Genomic DNA, 15725 nt, shown 5'->3' with positions numbered 1-15725 from the left:
GTGCTACCTTGAGTCTCACGTATGAAAATAACTCATTCCCGATGTCAAGGAGTTGGCCACAATTATTTGTTGTGAGTCATGGCTGTTGGATGCATAAAAAGTAAGAAATCATCAGCGTATGCTACAGTTCCTATCAAAGATGTGGGAAGTAAGTGGGTCTTAGTGTTTGTGTAGCTTTTCATCACTGTGTACATTTTATTTGCAGAAACTAAGGAACTGCTAAGCAGAATTAAAGATCTAGACCTACAACTGCTTTCGAAGAACAATAGCTTAACCACTGCACAGAAGGAACTGGCTGAAGCAAAAGAACACATGCAGAAGTATTGCGATATTTCGGAGGCACTTGAGCAGCGTGTAAAGGAGCTATCTGATGAAAAAAAACAAGCACTAGAAGCTGCAAACAAGAGGTAGGTTGTGCTGAGATAGAGCCCTTGTAATTTTTGCAGCATGTTTTAATCATAAACATTTGGGGAGGGGTTGTGTTTGTGGTAAAGTGTTATGATGATCTGTGTTAAAATACTTCTTCTATGTTTTACCAGTTAGACATTGTGTGAAAGAATTTTTAATGTATGCTACATGCTATCTGAGCCGAGAAGGAAGAACGAAATCTTTCAGATTAAATAATATTCAAAATTGGAATGCTTCATTAGTGAATTGTGGTTTCGGATCACATCAAATGTCAGTCACATAACTGAGAGAGAAAACTATATTGAAATTGATCATAACAAATGTTTTAGAGTAAAATACATTTCTTTTATGCTGTAACTGAGTAATTAGAGCATGAAGCATTACCTTTGGAATTAACTGGCTCGGTTAAAAATTCTGTAACTGAGAAATTTAAAATAAGTGCTTCAATTTTTGTTTGCTCTGACAAATTGGATTCATCAAGATAAAACAAGCATGTTATATGTAAGAAATACAAATAGTAATTATCTCAGTGAAATGGCCATGATGGCGGGTGAACAAACTGTGACCAAGCCAGCTAATTCCGATCACAAAAACTCTTCAATTGATCCATGAAATGAGCTATTACAACATAACATTGACATTAAAATGAAGAAGCACAATGCAGTATGTCCATGCAGATACAAGCTAGGTGAAGTCCATAAGAATAACTAAAAAGAGAATGATAATGTAACTGACATAAAATGACAAACCGGTTTTCCCATATATTCATGGAGCTACTAGCTAAATCAGTGTTATTGCAGTTCCTAAACACTATGAGAGTTTTTGACTTGTCATAAAGATATTGTTTTCTGTTCAATAAAACCATCACTATTAATTCCAGATAAGTTACACAGGCTGGCGAGGGGTAGGGGACACTTCAAATTGTAAGAGAGAGAGAATTGTTCGGTACGAACCCCCAGTGAGAGAGAGGGGTAAAATTTCTTATTATTAACTACTGTGTGTAGTTGGTGAGTGAGAACCTCTCTGAAGATTGCTTGCAAGGTTTCAGGGCAAGCCACTGAAATTGCTTTTCAGTTACACGCAATAGTTAATAAGGAGAAAGAGTTGAAATTTTATCAGTGTGTACTTTGACATGTTCCACATCACTGAAAGCTCTCCTACTTGATGCATTCTATGGTACTTATGAATGATTGAATGAAAATGTAAGCTCAGTAACAGTTTCATGTTAATATAAATTTTGAAGTTTTTTTCATAAGAGCAATTACCAATGCCACAGTAATTTGCAGTCCCCAGTGAAAACGATAATTGTTGCCTTTTCAGAGTGAAGTTAATTTGTCTATTGCAATTTTATATTTCTCTCATATATTTGTAAAAGGAAGACATAGTTGACAGCAAAAACATCTTACTGAATCATCAAGTAGAGCTGGGTAAAGGTCTCTTCCAGACCGCTTGTGCATATTTTTTGTGTGTCAGCAATTTATTTGTACAAGGATAATTTTACAATTATTATACGTGTGTAAGCATAATACAAGAAAACATGTCATGTACAGAGGAATATGAGTATACATGTGTTTATAAAGAGAAACTGACAGGAAAGGTGTCGAGCTGTGACTTTGTTCAAGGAACCATCTGAACATTTGCCAAGAGTGATTTACAAAACACACAGGAAATCTAGATCATTACGGCCAGGCAGAGCATAATCTTCTATCCTCCCAAATCTGAGTTCCATGTTGTAACATATGTACTATCTCAGTCAGTTTATTCCACTGAGGAACATTTGTGTTAACCAATGGACTGTGGTGGGCTTTGCCCCCTGCCCCCTTTTTTCCCCTTTCTTTGTGTGTGTGTGTGTGTGTGTGTGTGTGTGTGTACCAGCTTTATTCAATTTAATAGTTACGGGAAGTGTGTTAAAGGAATGTAACAAGAAAACCAAAAACTGAATTTAGTAGTGATTTTTAATTAACATTGAACATACGTAAGGGGGAATGGGAAACTTGCGTTCAGTGTTATAAGTACAGGAGTGTGGTATATCTTGAAGCTAGGTTCTGCACAAATGGTTTCAGATTTGTTGGAGTGAGTGAGTGGGTGGTACTAGAGAATCTGTATAATGTATCTCGTGGTGCTCCAGAGCAGCCAAAAAAGATTTGTTGGAAAATAGTGAGTTCTGACGTTCCAGAGGAATAGCAAAAGGTTCAGTGGAAAAATAGTGATGTTGGCTGTACATACAGTCCAGAAATTATATCCGACTTGATAGTAGCTTGCCCTGTGGAATTGCACACGTGTGCGCTGCCCGTGGCTGGATGTTAGATAAGTTTGGGATCTGACAATAGTCCCACAAACTAATGTGGTGTTATCTAATGTGGGAGCTATGTCTACTTTTTGAACTCTTTATTTCCTAGGAATGAGTGAGATCATTTTTAACAATTTTTAAAGAATTATTTTGAATTATTTTTAGTTCATTTAGTAGTATTTTGGGACAGCAGTGTGAAAAACCTTCCAGCAAGAGCTTTAAGTACCCCATTTTGTAAACTCTGTTATGACAGACATTATATTTTTTGTGCGCCAGAAGAAAAACTGTGATGCATTAAGTAGGTAGTATTAATTCAGGTAACTCACCAGTCTATCTTTATTCTACTATTTTTGAAACTGATGAGAATAGGGTAACTGGTCTATAGTTTTCAACATTTGCCATCTTACTTTTGGTTAATAGTGGCACAACCTGTGGAAAAACATGTGTAGTGCTGGAATGGGAACAGGGAGGGGATAGGTGAATGAAGGACAGGGACTAGTGAAGGCTGAAGCCAGAGGAGTTATGGGAACATGGGATATATTTCAGGGATAGTTATTACCTAGACAGTTCAGAAACACTGGCATTTATGGGCAGGATGCAGATGGCACAGATTGTGAAATAGTCATTGAAGTGAAACATATTGTATTGGGCAAAATATTCAGCAGCTGGGCGGTCCAGCTGCCTCTTGGCCAGTTTGTCGGGTGTCAGCTAGTTAGTTTATTTGCTCACATAGAAAGAAGCATAATTGTTGCAGCTTAGTGTGTAAATCTACTTTCACAACCCTGCCTTATGTTGAGATAATTGAAAGCTTTAACCAGATTGGTTAGTGGTGGTGGTGGTGGTGGTGGTGGTGGTAAGACGTAGGGGACAGGTCTTGTATCTAGGTCTGTTGCAGGGATATGGTCCAAGAGACAAGGGGTTAGGAGCAGGGGTAGAGTAGGGATAGATCCCTGCAGTAGTAGACCTCCAGAATTTTTTTATTCAGTTTGAGATGATTCTTGTGCATAATAGAGAGAAGACTGATGGGTTTATAGTTTCTGTCTCGTTTCTTGTGAAGTATTCAGCATGTTTCTTTTTTGTATCCTCAGTTGCAGTAGCAGTTGTGTTTATGAGAATAAGTAAATAATTGCAGCAATAAAATCTGTCCTTCAAAATCCTCTTGTAACTCAATCTTTTGCTCCATCTCTAATGATCGCACTGTCAGTGGGATGTTGAGTCAAATAAATGACCATAAACAACAGCTTGTGTATTGATTGGTAAATCCAGCACAATTTCCTATTACAGTGAAATACACTTCCACTTCCTTAGCAGATGTGACCTTATGAATTTACCAGATTTTGTTACATTTGTACAACTGACTTTCGTCAATGTTGTTCAGGCTTTTGTGATGACAATAATGTAAGAAAGAATGACGAAATGGTAATTACGTATTGATGGTGTATGTTGCTTATGGATGTAAACATTGTTTAATGAGGATCTGTTGACAATTTGTATAATGAAAGTGGAAGCAAAAGAAAATATTTTTTGTTTATGCTTCAAATAGTATTTCCTTCCCTATTTGAGATGGTTCATTGATGGTGAAGGAATAGAGCTAATTTTTTGTGTGTATATTTCAAAATGAAAGAAAAAAGTTGATAACTTTCCTCTATTTTATACAGATTGTCAGAAGCATCAGAAAAAGAACAAGAACTGCGCAAGAAGGTAGAAGAATTAGAACAGGAAATTGCAGAAATAAGATCAGCACCTCCACCAGCCCCTGAAGTTGTGAAGACCGAGAAAGTTGTAACAAAAGATGATATTGATCCTGAGTTGCTTAAGCTGAAGTCACAATTGGAAGAGGCTATAGCAGCACTTGAAATTCAGAAGGAAGCAGCCAAGACTGCAGAGGAGAAGTATGCTCGAGAAGTGCTGTTGCACTCACAGCATCTACAGGTGCGTATTGTATTTTATAGGATACTGTTAGCAAGAATTGTAATATACGTTGTACATATAGTTTGAAAAATTACTGTTCTGCAATCAGCACGATATGATGTAGTCACACACACACACACACACACACACACACACACACACACACACACACACAGAGGAGGAGGGGGGGGGGGGGTGGAGAGAGAGAGAGAGAGAGAGAGAGAGAGAGAGTTCGAGAGTTCTGTTATGATATACAAAACAGCTATGGGGAGTCTTTCAGTGTTCTTTCCTATCTCCTTTGATTAAGGAATAAGGCTTTTGTTATCATTTCATTATGTGTTACATACAGTTTGTCTTCCTAATTTGTATAGTTACATGAAAATGCTTTTTGTTAACAGTGCATGGTTTTTTGAGAGGTTTGTAACACGTTTTATACATTGCTTCAGTTCAGAATTATGAAAAATTAATCTCTTCATAGTTTGAAAAGACTGTTTAACTGTTCAAAATTACTGTTCCAGGAGCTTACATCAGTACGTAACCAGCTTAGCTCACTTGAACAAGAAGTAAGTCAGTTCCGTGCATCGGCTGAACAAGCAGAAATGAAATTACAGGAAGGTATTTCTGGTCGTGAACGACAGTTGGATCTTCTGCGTGAGCAAGTGCATGAACTACAGGATCGCCTTGCAGGACTAGACTCACAGAATGCGGCGTTGCATGACCAAGTAGAAGCTCTCGGTCAGCAGCTAGCAATTGCAAAGGGGCAGGTAATCATTACTGAAGTTATTTATTTATTTTACTCACTCGCTCAATGTGAGTATAATGGCATTTATGTGCTGGGTTATTTCACTGTTCCCAATTGATTAGAAGTTCAGGATACATCCACATGAATAATTTACTATTAAAGTGTTGATGTGCTAAAAGTTGTAATTCTGATTGCTAAAATGACAACATGGAAATGATGAAAATGTTCAAATGAACAATTGAAAACTGTAGTAGGCCTTATATAATAAATCACTGCAACATAGAATGAAAGGGTTTTTAGTTTTTGTCGACAGTAGTCTACTCTGTTGACTGTCTTTTAGAATTTGCCATTAATTCTTCTGTTATGTTGTCTTCACTCTATCTGTACCTGGAATCAGCCATTTTAATTTTCATTTGGGTCTCATAAACCACTGGGTACTCAGTTGTTCATATTATGGTCTGTCACTTGATACTGAAAAAGAATTATTTGTGCTCTCCAGTATTATTATTATTATTATTATTATTATTATTATTATTATTATTATTGGTATTTTGTGTAGATTTAAATTGCCATCAGAAAGAAACACAAGAATTCCTTGAGCTGCCTTTTTTGTGCTTATTTTGCCTCCCTGAAATATTAGTAGATTGTTTCTAGTCTTGTAGACATAGTTTTCTATGCCTGTTAATGTTGAAGAAACTATTGACTGATTTACATGCTCCTCTACTTTAAAGAAAACCAAAGAAAAATATGGCAATGAAATTAAAGTTTAAGGAGAAGAAATGAAAACTTTGTTTGCTGATGACTTAATTCTGTCAGAGATGGCAGGTGCTTTGCAATATCAGTTAAATGTAATGGATTATGTTTCCAAAAGATGTTACAATATATGCATCACCAACAGTGAAACAGGACAATGGAATGTGGTTGAATAAATTCAGACAATGCTTGAGGGAATATTAGGATATGAGACTAAAAATAGATGAGATTCGCTATTTTCCTATAACTGATGTTGGCAAAATAGAAAGAATATAAATAATATAAAATGAGAAATATAAATGTAAGTATTATGAAGCCTTTTTCTGAAAGTATTTGTGAGGTGTGCAGCGTAATGTTTAAGTGAAACATGAAGGATAACCAGCGCAGACAAGACGAGACTAAAAGCTTTAGTATTTTGATGCTACAGAAGAATATTGAGCATTTAAGAGGTAGATCTGATAACTAATCAGGAGGCACTGAATCAAATTGGGGAGCGAGAAGAAATTTGTGGCCCAACTTATCTAAAATAAATATTTCAAGGAATCATCGGTTTAGTAATGGAGTGAGTTGGGGGAGGGGGGGGGGGGGGGGGTAAAAATTGTATACTACTACAAAGGCTTGATGACAGTAAGTGGGTTCAAATGGGTTTAGGTTGCAGTAATTTTACAGAGATTATGAGACTTTCACAGGATAGAAGACTTTGGAAAGCTGCATCAAACCAGTCTTTGGACTGATGACCACTGCACCATCTAGTGTATTCCTTGGTGTAGAACACAAGCCAGGTTCCATAATGTAAAGAAAATAATGTTTCAGTTGAGGTTGATTTAAAAATATATTACTGATGGCAATTTAAGCTCTCAAGTCTGGGGAATGTTGTCAAATCTTAACATGAAAAGGGAATAAACTGATGTTCTGTAGAATCTCTGACACTGAGGTAGATAATTGTTGGGACTACCCAATAAAATCCTTGTTACTGTTTTGCTTTGAAATGTTCTTCTGCACAGAGCTTTCTGTGAATTAACGTTACTTTTACTAGTAATGCTGTAACTAAAGAATAGTTGTCTTTATTCATGAGCTGAAATTATGAGAAAAATCTATTACTTTCTCATTGTTGTACAGCAGACACCTGGTGATGTCCCAGAGATGGATGAAAAAGCTGCAGAGCATAATTCTAATCAACTTCTGAAGATCATTAAATTCCTTCGTCGTGAGAAGGACATTGCAGTAGGACAATTCGATGTTCTACGTAGTGAAAATCTACGTTTGAAGGCACAGTTGGAAAATGTGGAGCAACAATTGAATCAAGTGCGCAGTTCACAGTCTGAGAAAAAACAGGATGATGATGCTTCAGTTGTTAGCGCATCAAAGCATGCTGAACTTGTGCGGAAGGTTTGTTTTCTCCTGGTTTCACTACATTTAATTTAAACTCTGTAGAACGTATCATAAATTCCATTAGCAAGTTGTTTTAAAAATCTACTTTAGCAATGAATGTTTGCTGGTACTTCTGACCACTGTGATCATCTGGTATGGGATGGATTGCTCATTGCAAATTTGGACATGCTGTGGCTTTGGATCACGAGTCATCCTTTTATGTGTAGTATAACCCCATTTTTATGTTCTGGAATTAATGTTTTTTCCATTGTATATAACTTTTTTAAAAAAATGATCCCTTCAAATTCTGTATGTTATGCATAACAATTACTACCTACTTCAGTGTAATTCTAAATTTCCCGATGTTTACTCTTAATGAAACAATTTTAATGTAGGGTGGAGTATAATTGAGATTTACAATGATGCTGACAAGATGTTGGCTTTCAAGTAGTGTTTACTAACACTAGACAAAAAGCTTTCCTGTACTCTTGAGTTCCCTAGTATGGAATCTGAAGAAGTTGTTAAAAAGTCGGAACAGTTCATACCCCTAGTGCTTTGTCTCATAACACTGCCAATCCAACAATAACTATATTGTGTTCAGCGATGTTTCTAGTTGCATTATCAAACAAGTGTTTGGTTTAGACTTCAGTGCCATCCAAATATAAGCAAAGTTGACAACAATAAATGAGAGCTATGGGGCTATTCCATGTCAGTTCAACCAGGGGCTCCAGCTCATAGTCTCAGATTTGACTGAAATTCAGTACCTAATTCTACCATGTGTGGAACACTCATGTACAAAGTATTAATTTCCCCTGCCAATTAGTTACAGAATTATGACTTGTGAAAGAAGGTGGCGTGATCCGGAAATTGCAACCCGCATCTGGCAATCCATCTTCAGACCCAAATTCAGGTCGTAATAACTTTGGAACTATTCCACACAGTCAACTGGAATTTTTACAACCCAGTAACATCTATTTAGAGAACACACTCCATGAATCAAAACACCAACAGCATATTTCTGAGGGAAAATAAAAAATTTCAAAAAGTGATTAAAAAATGTAATACATTAAAAGGTACATACTGCAGGTGCCCTCTATGCCAAATATAATTCACTCAAAAAGGGTATATTTTTTTTTTTTTTTTTGTTGTGAGCTTCATGTGGCCTAAACACACACAGTACTCATCATGCCCATAACAGTCACAAAAACTGTGTTACATGCACATGAAAATACAAAAATTTGAAAAATTACCTGAAAAACATGCGATTTTCGAAGTGTGGTTGCACAAAAGTCACAAATGGTATCAGAGCCAAATTTCAAACACTGCATAAGTAGACCATTATGTTTTATATCTCAAAATTTCAGCATGTTATTGCAAGACATTTGTGTACAATGGAAGTTGACAGATGGTACAATGGAAGTTGACAGATGTATTTGGTGATGGGCCATTGTTCCACAACACAATTTTGTAAAAACATATCGTAAACTGTTCTGTCTGTTCTTATCCTCTCCCACAACTGTTTAATCACTAAGCAACAACATATAGACAGATTAACACAACCTATCATTAATGTTTACTGCACCTTAACTGCTAAAAACCAGTCGATTGTACTTCGAACAGAAGTTCTCCCACACTTCAGCTACAGTACTCTGTACATTGAGTGGCAAATTGTACTGTCTTCCAGACACTGTGGTAGGAACTGCAAATGCCATAAGAATATGTTCAAATGGAATCCAACACCTGTCTGCCAAACGTGGCCAATGAAATGATCTTGCTGGTCGTGATGGTGCCATGAAGTTCACAAATACGTCACCTTCTGCTTCACAGCACTCTGCAGCACATCCTAAGTACCATTTGTCATCATAAACAGCAATAACATAGCAACCTGGTTGTATGTTGCTGCTTTTGCTTCTGAATCCTGAGTCCGACACACTGTGAAGACACATGTTGTGCATGAACCTATAGTTATAACCGGACAGTCTGCTCACCTGCACATTGTCAGTCGGCTAGAGAGAAGTGACGATGGCTCCTTGTGCCTGCAACAGTTTTAACGTGTTTTCGTCTGCTTTTTAGCAACTCTTCGACTGATTTCACCTCATCTTTCAAAACATACAATGACTGTATGCAAGAGATATTTTTCTGTACCCAGGTAAATAATTGAAGAGGTGTTAGAATGTGACTTTCTGTAGGGTACTGCAGACTAGCTTGTGATGCCATGCGCTTAATGGTAGCACCAATACCATCACTTACATTTTTACCATGACTTGTTGTGAAAAAATTTCATTCTGCATGAATCTGAAAATCGTGGTACTGCATGCATAAATTTTTGAGATTTTTACAGTTTTTGTACTGACTAGCTGCCCCGTCACTGAAGTATTTCACAAAATGTATGTGAGGCAGCTTGTTTTTCACATATGCCGTGAGAGTGCGACTGTGGGCATGAACTGCAATGGAATCATGAATTAAACAGTCACTAAAAATGCACAGGTTCATGACAGACACATAACCTGATTCACTTCTATAGTAAATTGCAAATGGCTGGAGAGTTGCTCGACTGTTGTCCCAATGATATCCTTGGATGGCATCTTGAACTATAAATGCATAATTTTCAGAAAAGTCTAGTATTACTATAATTTCATCTTGTTTCAAATTATCGTTACAAAATAGGAGATAAGCATATTGTGCTGTTGCTGTGAAGTTGCGTGTATGGTCAGTTTGTCCGTTTTTTGACAACACATTTCAACAAAATCTTCCACTGTACTTTGCTTTGTTTCAACACTTGTGCGATCCACATATGTCCATTGTTGATAAGAAACAAGTTCATTGTCATCCATAAGTAGTTCACCATACAGTTTGTTATTCATGTGTTCTGCAATATTTGCCTTACCAGGACACTTTTCACACCTGTGTATCATGTACTGGTAGGAACTGATGTCACACACTAGCAGCTTCATTGCACCTTTGTAACCCAGACCAGAATCCTGTATAGCATCAAATATCAGCTTAGCATTTTGATGGGTCTCACATACACAAACATTGCCCTTACAGGCACAACACATTTTGGCCGAAGATTGAAGAAAGATGATAAACCTACTTTGATATTGAGATACATTTCCTTGAATTCTATGTATAGTTTTGATATGTTGCATAGCAACAGTCTTTTTTGCATCTATACACGTACATTTGCCATTTTCACCGTTACATAGTCTTTTTTTGAGGCATTATTCGGCTGTATTCATTATTTTCATAAATCTCCAACACTAGCACCTTTATTTCTGAACTCAATTGATTACCCTGAGCCTGCTGAAGTTGTGGAAGCACTCCTTGGGTTGCTTTTATTTTCCTGGGTTGCTTTACCATGTATGTAGAAACATAGAATTCCTTTGCAGTGTAGTCAATAGACCAGCTGGAAGGTGCAAGGCGTGTGGATATGGCACATTTTTCTATCAAATCATGCACAATTTTGTCCAGATCGGAGCATTTCTGGCATGATTTCTGTTTCTTTGGAGCAGATAGTTCTTCCTCTTCCACCATTAGTGTGTCAACTATTTTGTGTTTTAGTTCCATTTGATCTTCTGGTAGTTTTCTTCTACGATAGCAGGGCCTGTCTCTTTTCCCAACTTTGTGTGTCTTCATGGGAGACAAACAAAGAGCAGTCACTGAAGTATTTAATTGCTCATCTGCTGTGGTTGTAGGTGGCTGATACTCTTTGTCACTGTCATATAAATTATCAGAATATTCTTCATTTTTTAGCAGTGTAACACTTCTGGAACACAACTTTTGTCCTGGTTTCATGTTAAGTTCCATGCACTGATTCACTTTCAATACTGATTTTATATCAATTTCTCTGAGTCTTCACTTCACTGTTTTCTTATGAATCTGAAATGGATCACCAAAATGGATCAAAACAACTTCTTTGTAGGAAAGAATACTTATCCAGAAACACTTTCATATGATGATAACAAACACTAAAGTTTCCTGGAACTGTACTTCTTGTGCCCACAGGGTGTATCCCAGATCTCCATAGCAACAAATCTTGGTCTGATTCATCCAGATCATACATTACAAAGCGAATGCCACATTTTGTTCCATATGTTGTTTTATGACATTCAGATGCTTGTGCTCCACCAATACTTCAACTTGTTTGAACAATAGCACCACTAGTACACTCTTCTGCCTCCATACTGACTATCCACAACAGTACTGACCAGTCTGAACTACAATCTTAAAAACATGAGTAACCTGTAATTGTTGCTTGTTTCCTTTGTTGTTCCTGCCTAACAATGACTTATTCTGTCCCTGAAAACTGCCATTCTTTAACTTTGTTGCCTAATGGTTCCCAACAATTGCTGCAGCTTTATCTGAAACAAGCTGTCTGCATCATCACTATTACTTGCTAAATCGTGTTAAAAGAAACATAACCAGATACATCTCTGTCAACTTTTATTGTACACAAATGCTGTGCAATAACAAGTTGAAATTTTACCACATATTATATTATGGTCTACTTATGAAGTGTTTGAAATTTGTCTTGGATATCACTTGTCCTTTCTGTGCTACCACACTTAGAAAATCCATATTTTTCAGGTAATTTTTCAAATTTTTGTATTTTTGTGTGCGTGTAACTCTGTGAGACTGATACGGGCAAGATGAGTTCTGTGTGTGCTCACATTAAGCTTACCACAAAAAAAATTTATACCCTTTTCGAGTAAATTATATTTGGCATAGAGGGCACCTACAATATGTACCTTTTAACATATTACTTCTTTTAATCACATTTTGGAATTTTTTATTTTTCCTCAGAAATATTGTTGGTGGTTTGATTCATAGAGTGTGTTCTCTAAGTGGATGTTATTGGGTTTTAAAATTTTGACTGGACTGTGCGGAATAGTTCCAAAGATATAAAGACCTGAAGTTTGGTCTGAAGATAGATTGCCAGATGCGGGTTGCAATGTCCTGGTCACGCCGCCTTCTTTCACAAGCCATAATTCTGGAACTAATTGGCAGGGGAACTTAAAATTTTGTACATGAGTTTTCCACACTTGGTAGCATTGGTGTGCTAAATTTCAGCCAAATCTGAGACTATCAGCTGGAACATTTTCTAAATTTGGTTGAATTGACATGGAATGACCCTATGGTAGCACTTTTTCCAGATGGTATATGAACTACATTTGAACTGTCATAGATGTAGTATCTCTAGCCAAAAAAGTATGAAGTATGTGGGAATTTTTGGCATATTATTTCATAAAAAATGCAACAACTTAGATTTGAAGGAGGATGTTACCAAACTGGGAATGATGTACAGCTTTGTTGTAATATATAGCATATAGCAATTACTGAAGTGATGGTTAGCTAAGAACTGATAGCAGAACCTAAACCATTTAAATACAAGTCACAATAGGCGCACACTTTTGGGGGCTTGCTGCAACAAATGTGGGGAGATGTTGATTATCAAGGGGGATGTTTCGCGACTTTACAATTGGTAGTCACATCAAACCAAATTGACATTTGGGACATCGGTATGTGAAAGTTGAGGTTGTTTGCTACAAAATGACACATCTACCAATTCTGTAAGTTACCTCCAGAAATTTTTATATCATTCCAAAGTTGTAAACTCCTATTTCATTCACCCATTGTCCAGAGATTGGCTTCATGCAGCTCACCATGCTACTCTATCTTGAGCAAGCTTCATCACCTCCAAGTAACTACTGCAACCTCCATCCTTCTGAATGTGCTCAGTGTGTTCATCTCTTTGTCTCCCTCTATGATTTTTACCTTCCACATTGCCCTCCAATACTAAACTGGTGATCCCTTGATGCCTCAGAACATTGCAACCAACTGATACCTTCTTCTAGTCAAGTTGTGCCACAAATTCCTCTTCTTCCCAATTCTATTCAGTACCTCCTCATTAGTTATGTGATCTACCCATACAATCTTCAGCATTCTTCTGTAGCACCACATTTCAAAAGCTTCTATTCTCTTCTTGTTTAAACTATTTATCATTCATGTTTCACTTCCATACATGGCTACACTCCATACAAATAATTTCAGATAAGACTTCCTGACACTTAAATCTATACTCGGTATTTACAAATTTCTCTTCTTCAGAAATGCTTTCCTTGCCATTACCAGTCTACATTTTGTATCCTCTCTACTTCGACCATAATCAGTTATTTTGCTCCCCAAATAGCAAAACTCCTTTACTACTTTAAGTGTCTCATTTCCTAATCTAATTCCCTCAGCTGATTTAATTAGACTACATTCCATTATCCTTGTTTTGCTGTTGTTGATGTTCATCTTATATCCTCCTTTCAAGACTCTGTCTATTCATGGATTTTAATTCCTACTCCAAATTTTCCTTTTGTTTTCTTTACTGCTCACTCAATATACAGATTGAATAACATCGAGGATAGGCTGCAACCCTGTCTCACTCCTTTCCCAACCACTGCTTACCTTTCATGCTCCTCTACTCTTATAACTGCCCTCTGATTTCTGTACAAATTGTAAATAATCTTTTGCTCCTGTATTTTATCCCTGCCACTTTCAGAATTTGAAAGAGAGTATTCCAGTCAACATTGTCAAAAACTTTCTCTAAGTCTATAAATGCTAGAAATGTAGGTTTGCCTTCCCTTAACCTATCTTCTAAAATAATTTGTAGGGTCAGTATCGCCTCAGGTGTTCCAACATGTCTACAGAAACCAAACTGATCTTTCCTGAGGTCAGCTTCTACCAGTTTTTCCATTCGTCTTTAAAGAATTTGTGTCAGTATTTTGCTGCTATGACTTATTAAACTGATGGTTCGGTAATTTTTGCACCTGTCAACACCTGCTTTCCTAGGGATTGGAATTATTATATTCTTGAAGTCTGAGGTTATTTCACCTGTCTCATACATCTTGCTCACCAGACGGTAGGGTTTTGTCAGGGCTGGCTCTCCCAAGGCTATCAGTAGTTCTAATAGAATGTTGTCTACTCCCGGGGCCTAGTTTCGACTTAGGTTTTTCAGTGCTCTGTAATCTCCCATTTCATCTTCATCTACATCCTCTTTCATTTCCATAATATTGCACTCACTCATATAGTAGTTTAAAATTCCACAAGAAAAATAGGTTTTTCTTTGACCAAATACTGTTTTTATTTGGCCATTTCTAGTACATTTTGGCACTTCAAAAGTAATTTATATATCAGAAAGTGTGGATTATAAGAAGAAAATTGTGGCAGTTGTTGGCAGTTTGTATGCTATGTGCCCATATAGTTTTCAAAAGTAAAATCACACAATACTTGTAAAATAAGACATGAAACAATGGGTAATAACCGTCAATAACAAACACAGCAGAAACATTTAATTGTTGTCTGTTGATCGTTTTAATTTTTAGATATTTCATCATCAACTAAATCTTTCAGTTCTTTCTGCATGGTGTTGTAATTTCGTTTCCATGCAAATTTATGGTACCTACCGATGATGCAATTATTGAGATTTCTCACCCTTCTCCTCTGTTACTCCAGTTCATTTTTAAAGCCTTTAGACAATGATCACTAGATTTCCTCTTCTTGTGCGAACAGTCAGTGGATCTTCCTTCGTACCATGAACAATTAATGAAGAATAAACATAGTGTATACAGTGATTCTGCTGAACTGAAGAAAGTCATGCTGACCAAAATAAACCATACTGGATAGTGGAAGAAAGTGTTAAATCACACTGCTGAAAGAAGTGTCACACTATACAAAGGAGGACAAAGTAGTGCTGAACAGCATGCAGGCAGCATGCTGCGCACACATGAAGCTTTGCACTATGTGGCTGACCCTGATCTAATTAGTCATCACTAAGCAAGAGAACTTTGATTGGAAATTCATGCCTTCCTCTGTGGTATCTGGGTCAAAAATAGACACAGATATTACTTGCCTGTCACAAGAGAATGACTAAAAGAAGTCTTATATGTAATCAAACTTTTACATTGATGACAAGGCTATTATTAGGTTTCAAGTCAGTTTTAACACATTTCACAGCCTTTACCTCTGCCTCTTTTGCTTCATTACTTTTGGTACACTTTGAGGGTTTGACTTATTTAAATTTCACAGAAGTGAGGGCCACCTGTGGAAGTTCACCATACAAGGAGCATTATCTGTCCACTGTGCACTGTGATCTGCACCTAATGTTAGAATGGATTTATCTTTGCACCCAGAATCTATCTCTGTAACCAATCTGTTGTGGTGGATTGTCATGCATCCTCACAGTTGTGGCTCCCTGACAACAAA

At 36.9% G+C, this 15725-nt stretch overlaps 1 protein-coding gene across 5 annotated transcripts in view; it reads left to right on the top strand.

Annotated features, from left to right (window-relative positions):
* Positions 1-15725, top strand: part of LOC126325636 (nucleoprotein TPR-like) — a 263392-nt gene that overhangs the window by 94277 nt on the left and 153390 nt on the right. For 4 of the 5 annotated variants that reach the window (XM_049995265.1, XM_049995267.1, XM_049995269.1 and 1 more), the window contains exons 15-18: positions 206-407; positions 4357-4630; positions 5128-5373; positions 7224-7493. In XM_049995265.1, the coding sequence (XP_049851222.1) occupies positions 206-407; positions 4357-4630; positions 5128-5373; positions 7224-7493 (992 nt within the window). The remainder of the gene's footprint in view (positions 1-205; positions 408-4356; positions 4631-5127; positions 5374-7223; positions 7494-15725) is intronic. The other variant, XM_049995266.1, reaches the window with a different exon arrangement.

This window comes from Schistocerca gregaria, chromosome 2 (genome assembly GCF_023897955.1).
Source record: "Schistocerca gregaria isolate iqSchGreg1 chromosome 2, iqSchGreg1.2, whole genome shotgun sequence".
Taxonomy (NCBI): Eukaryota; Metazoa; Arthropoda; class Insecta; order Orthoptera; family Acrididae; genus Schistocerca; species Schistocerca gregaria.
The sequence above is the reverse complement of the archived record's forward strand: the minus strand, read 5'-3'. Positions and strand labels throughout refer to the sequence as shown.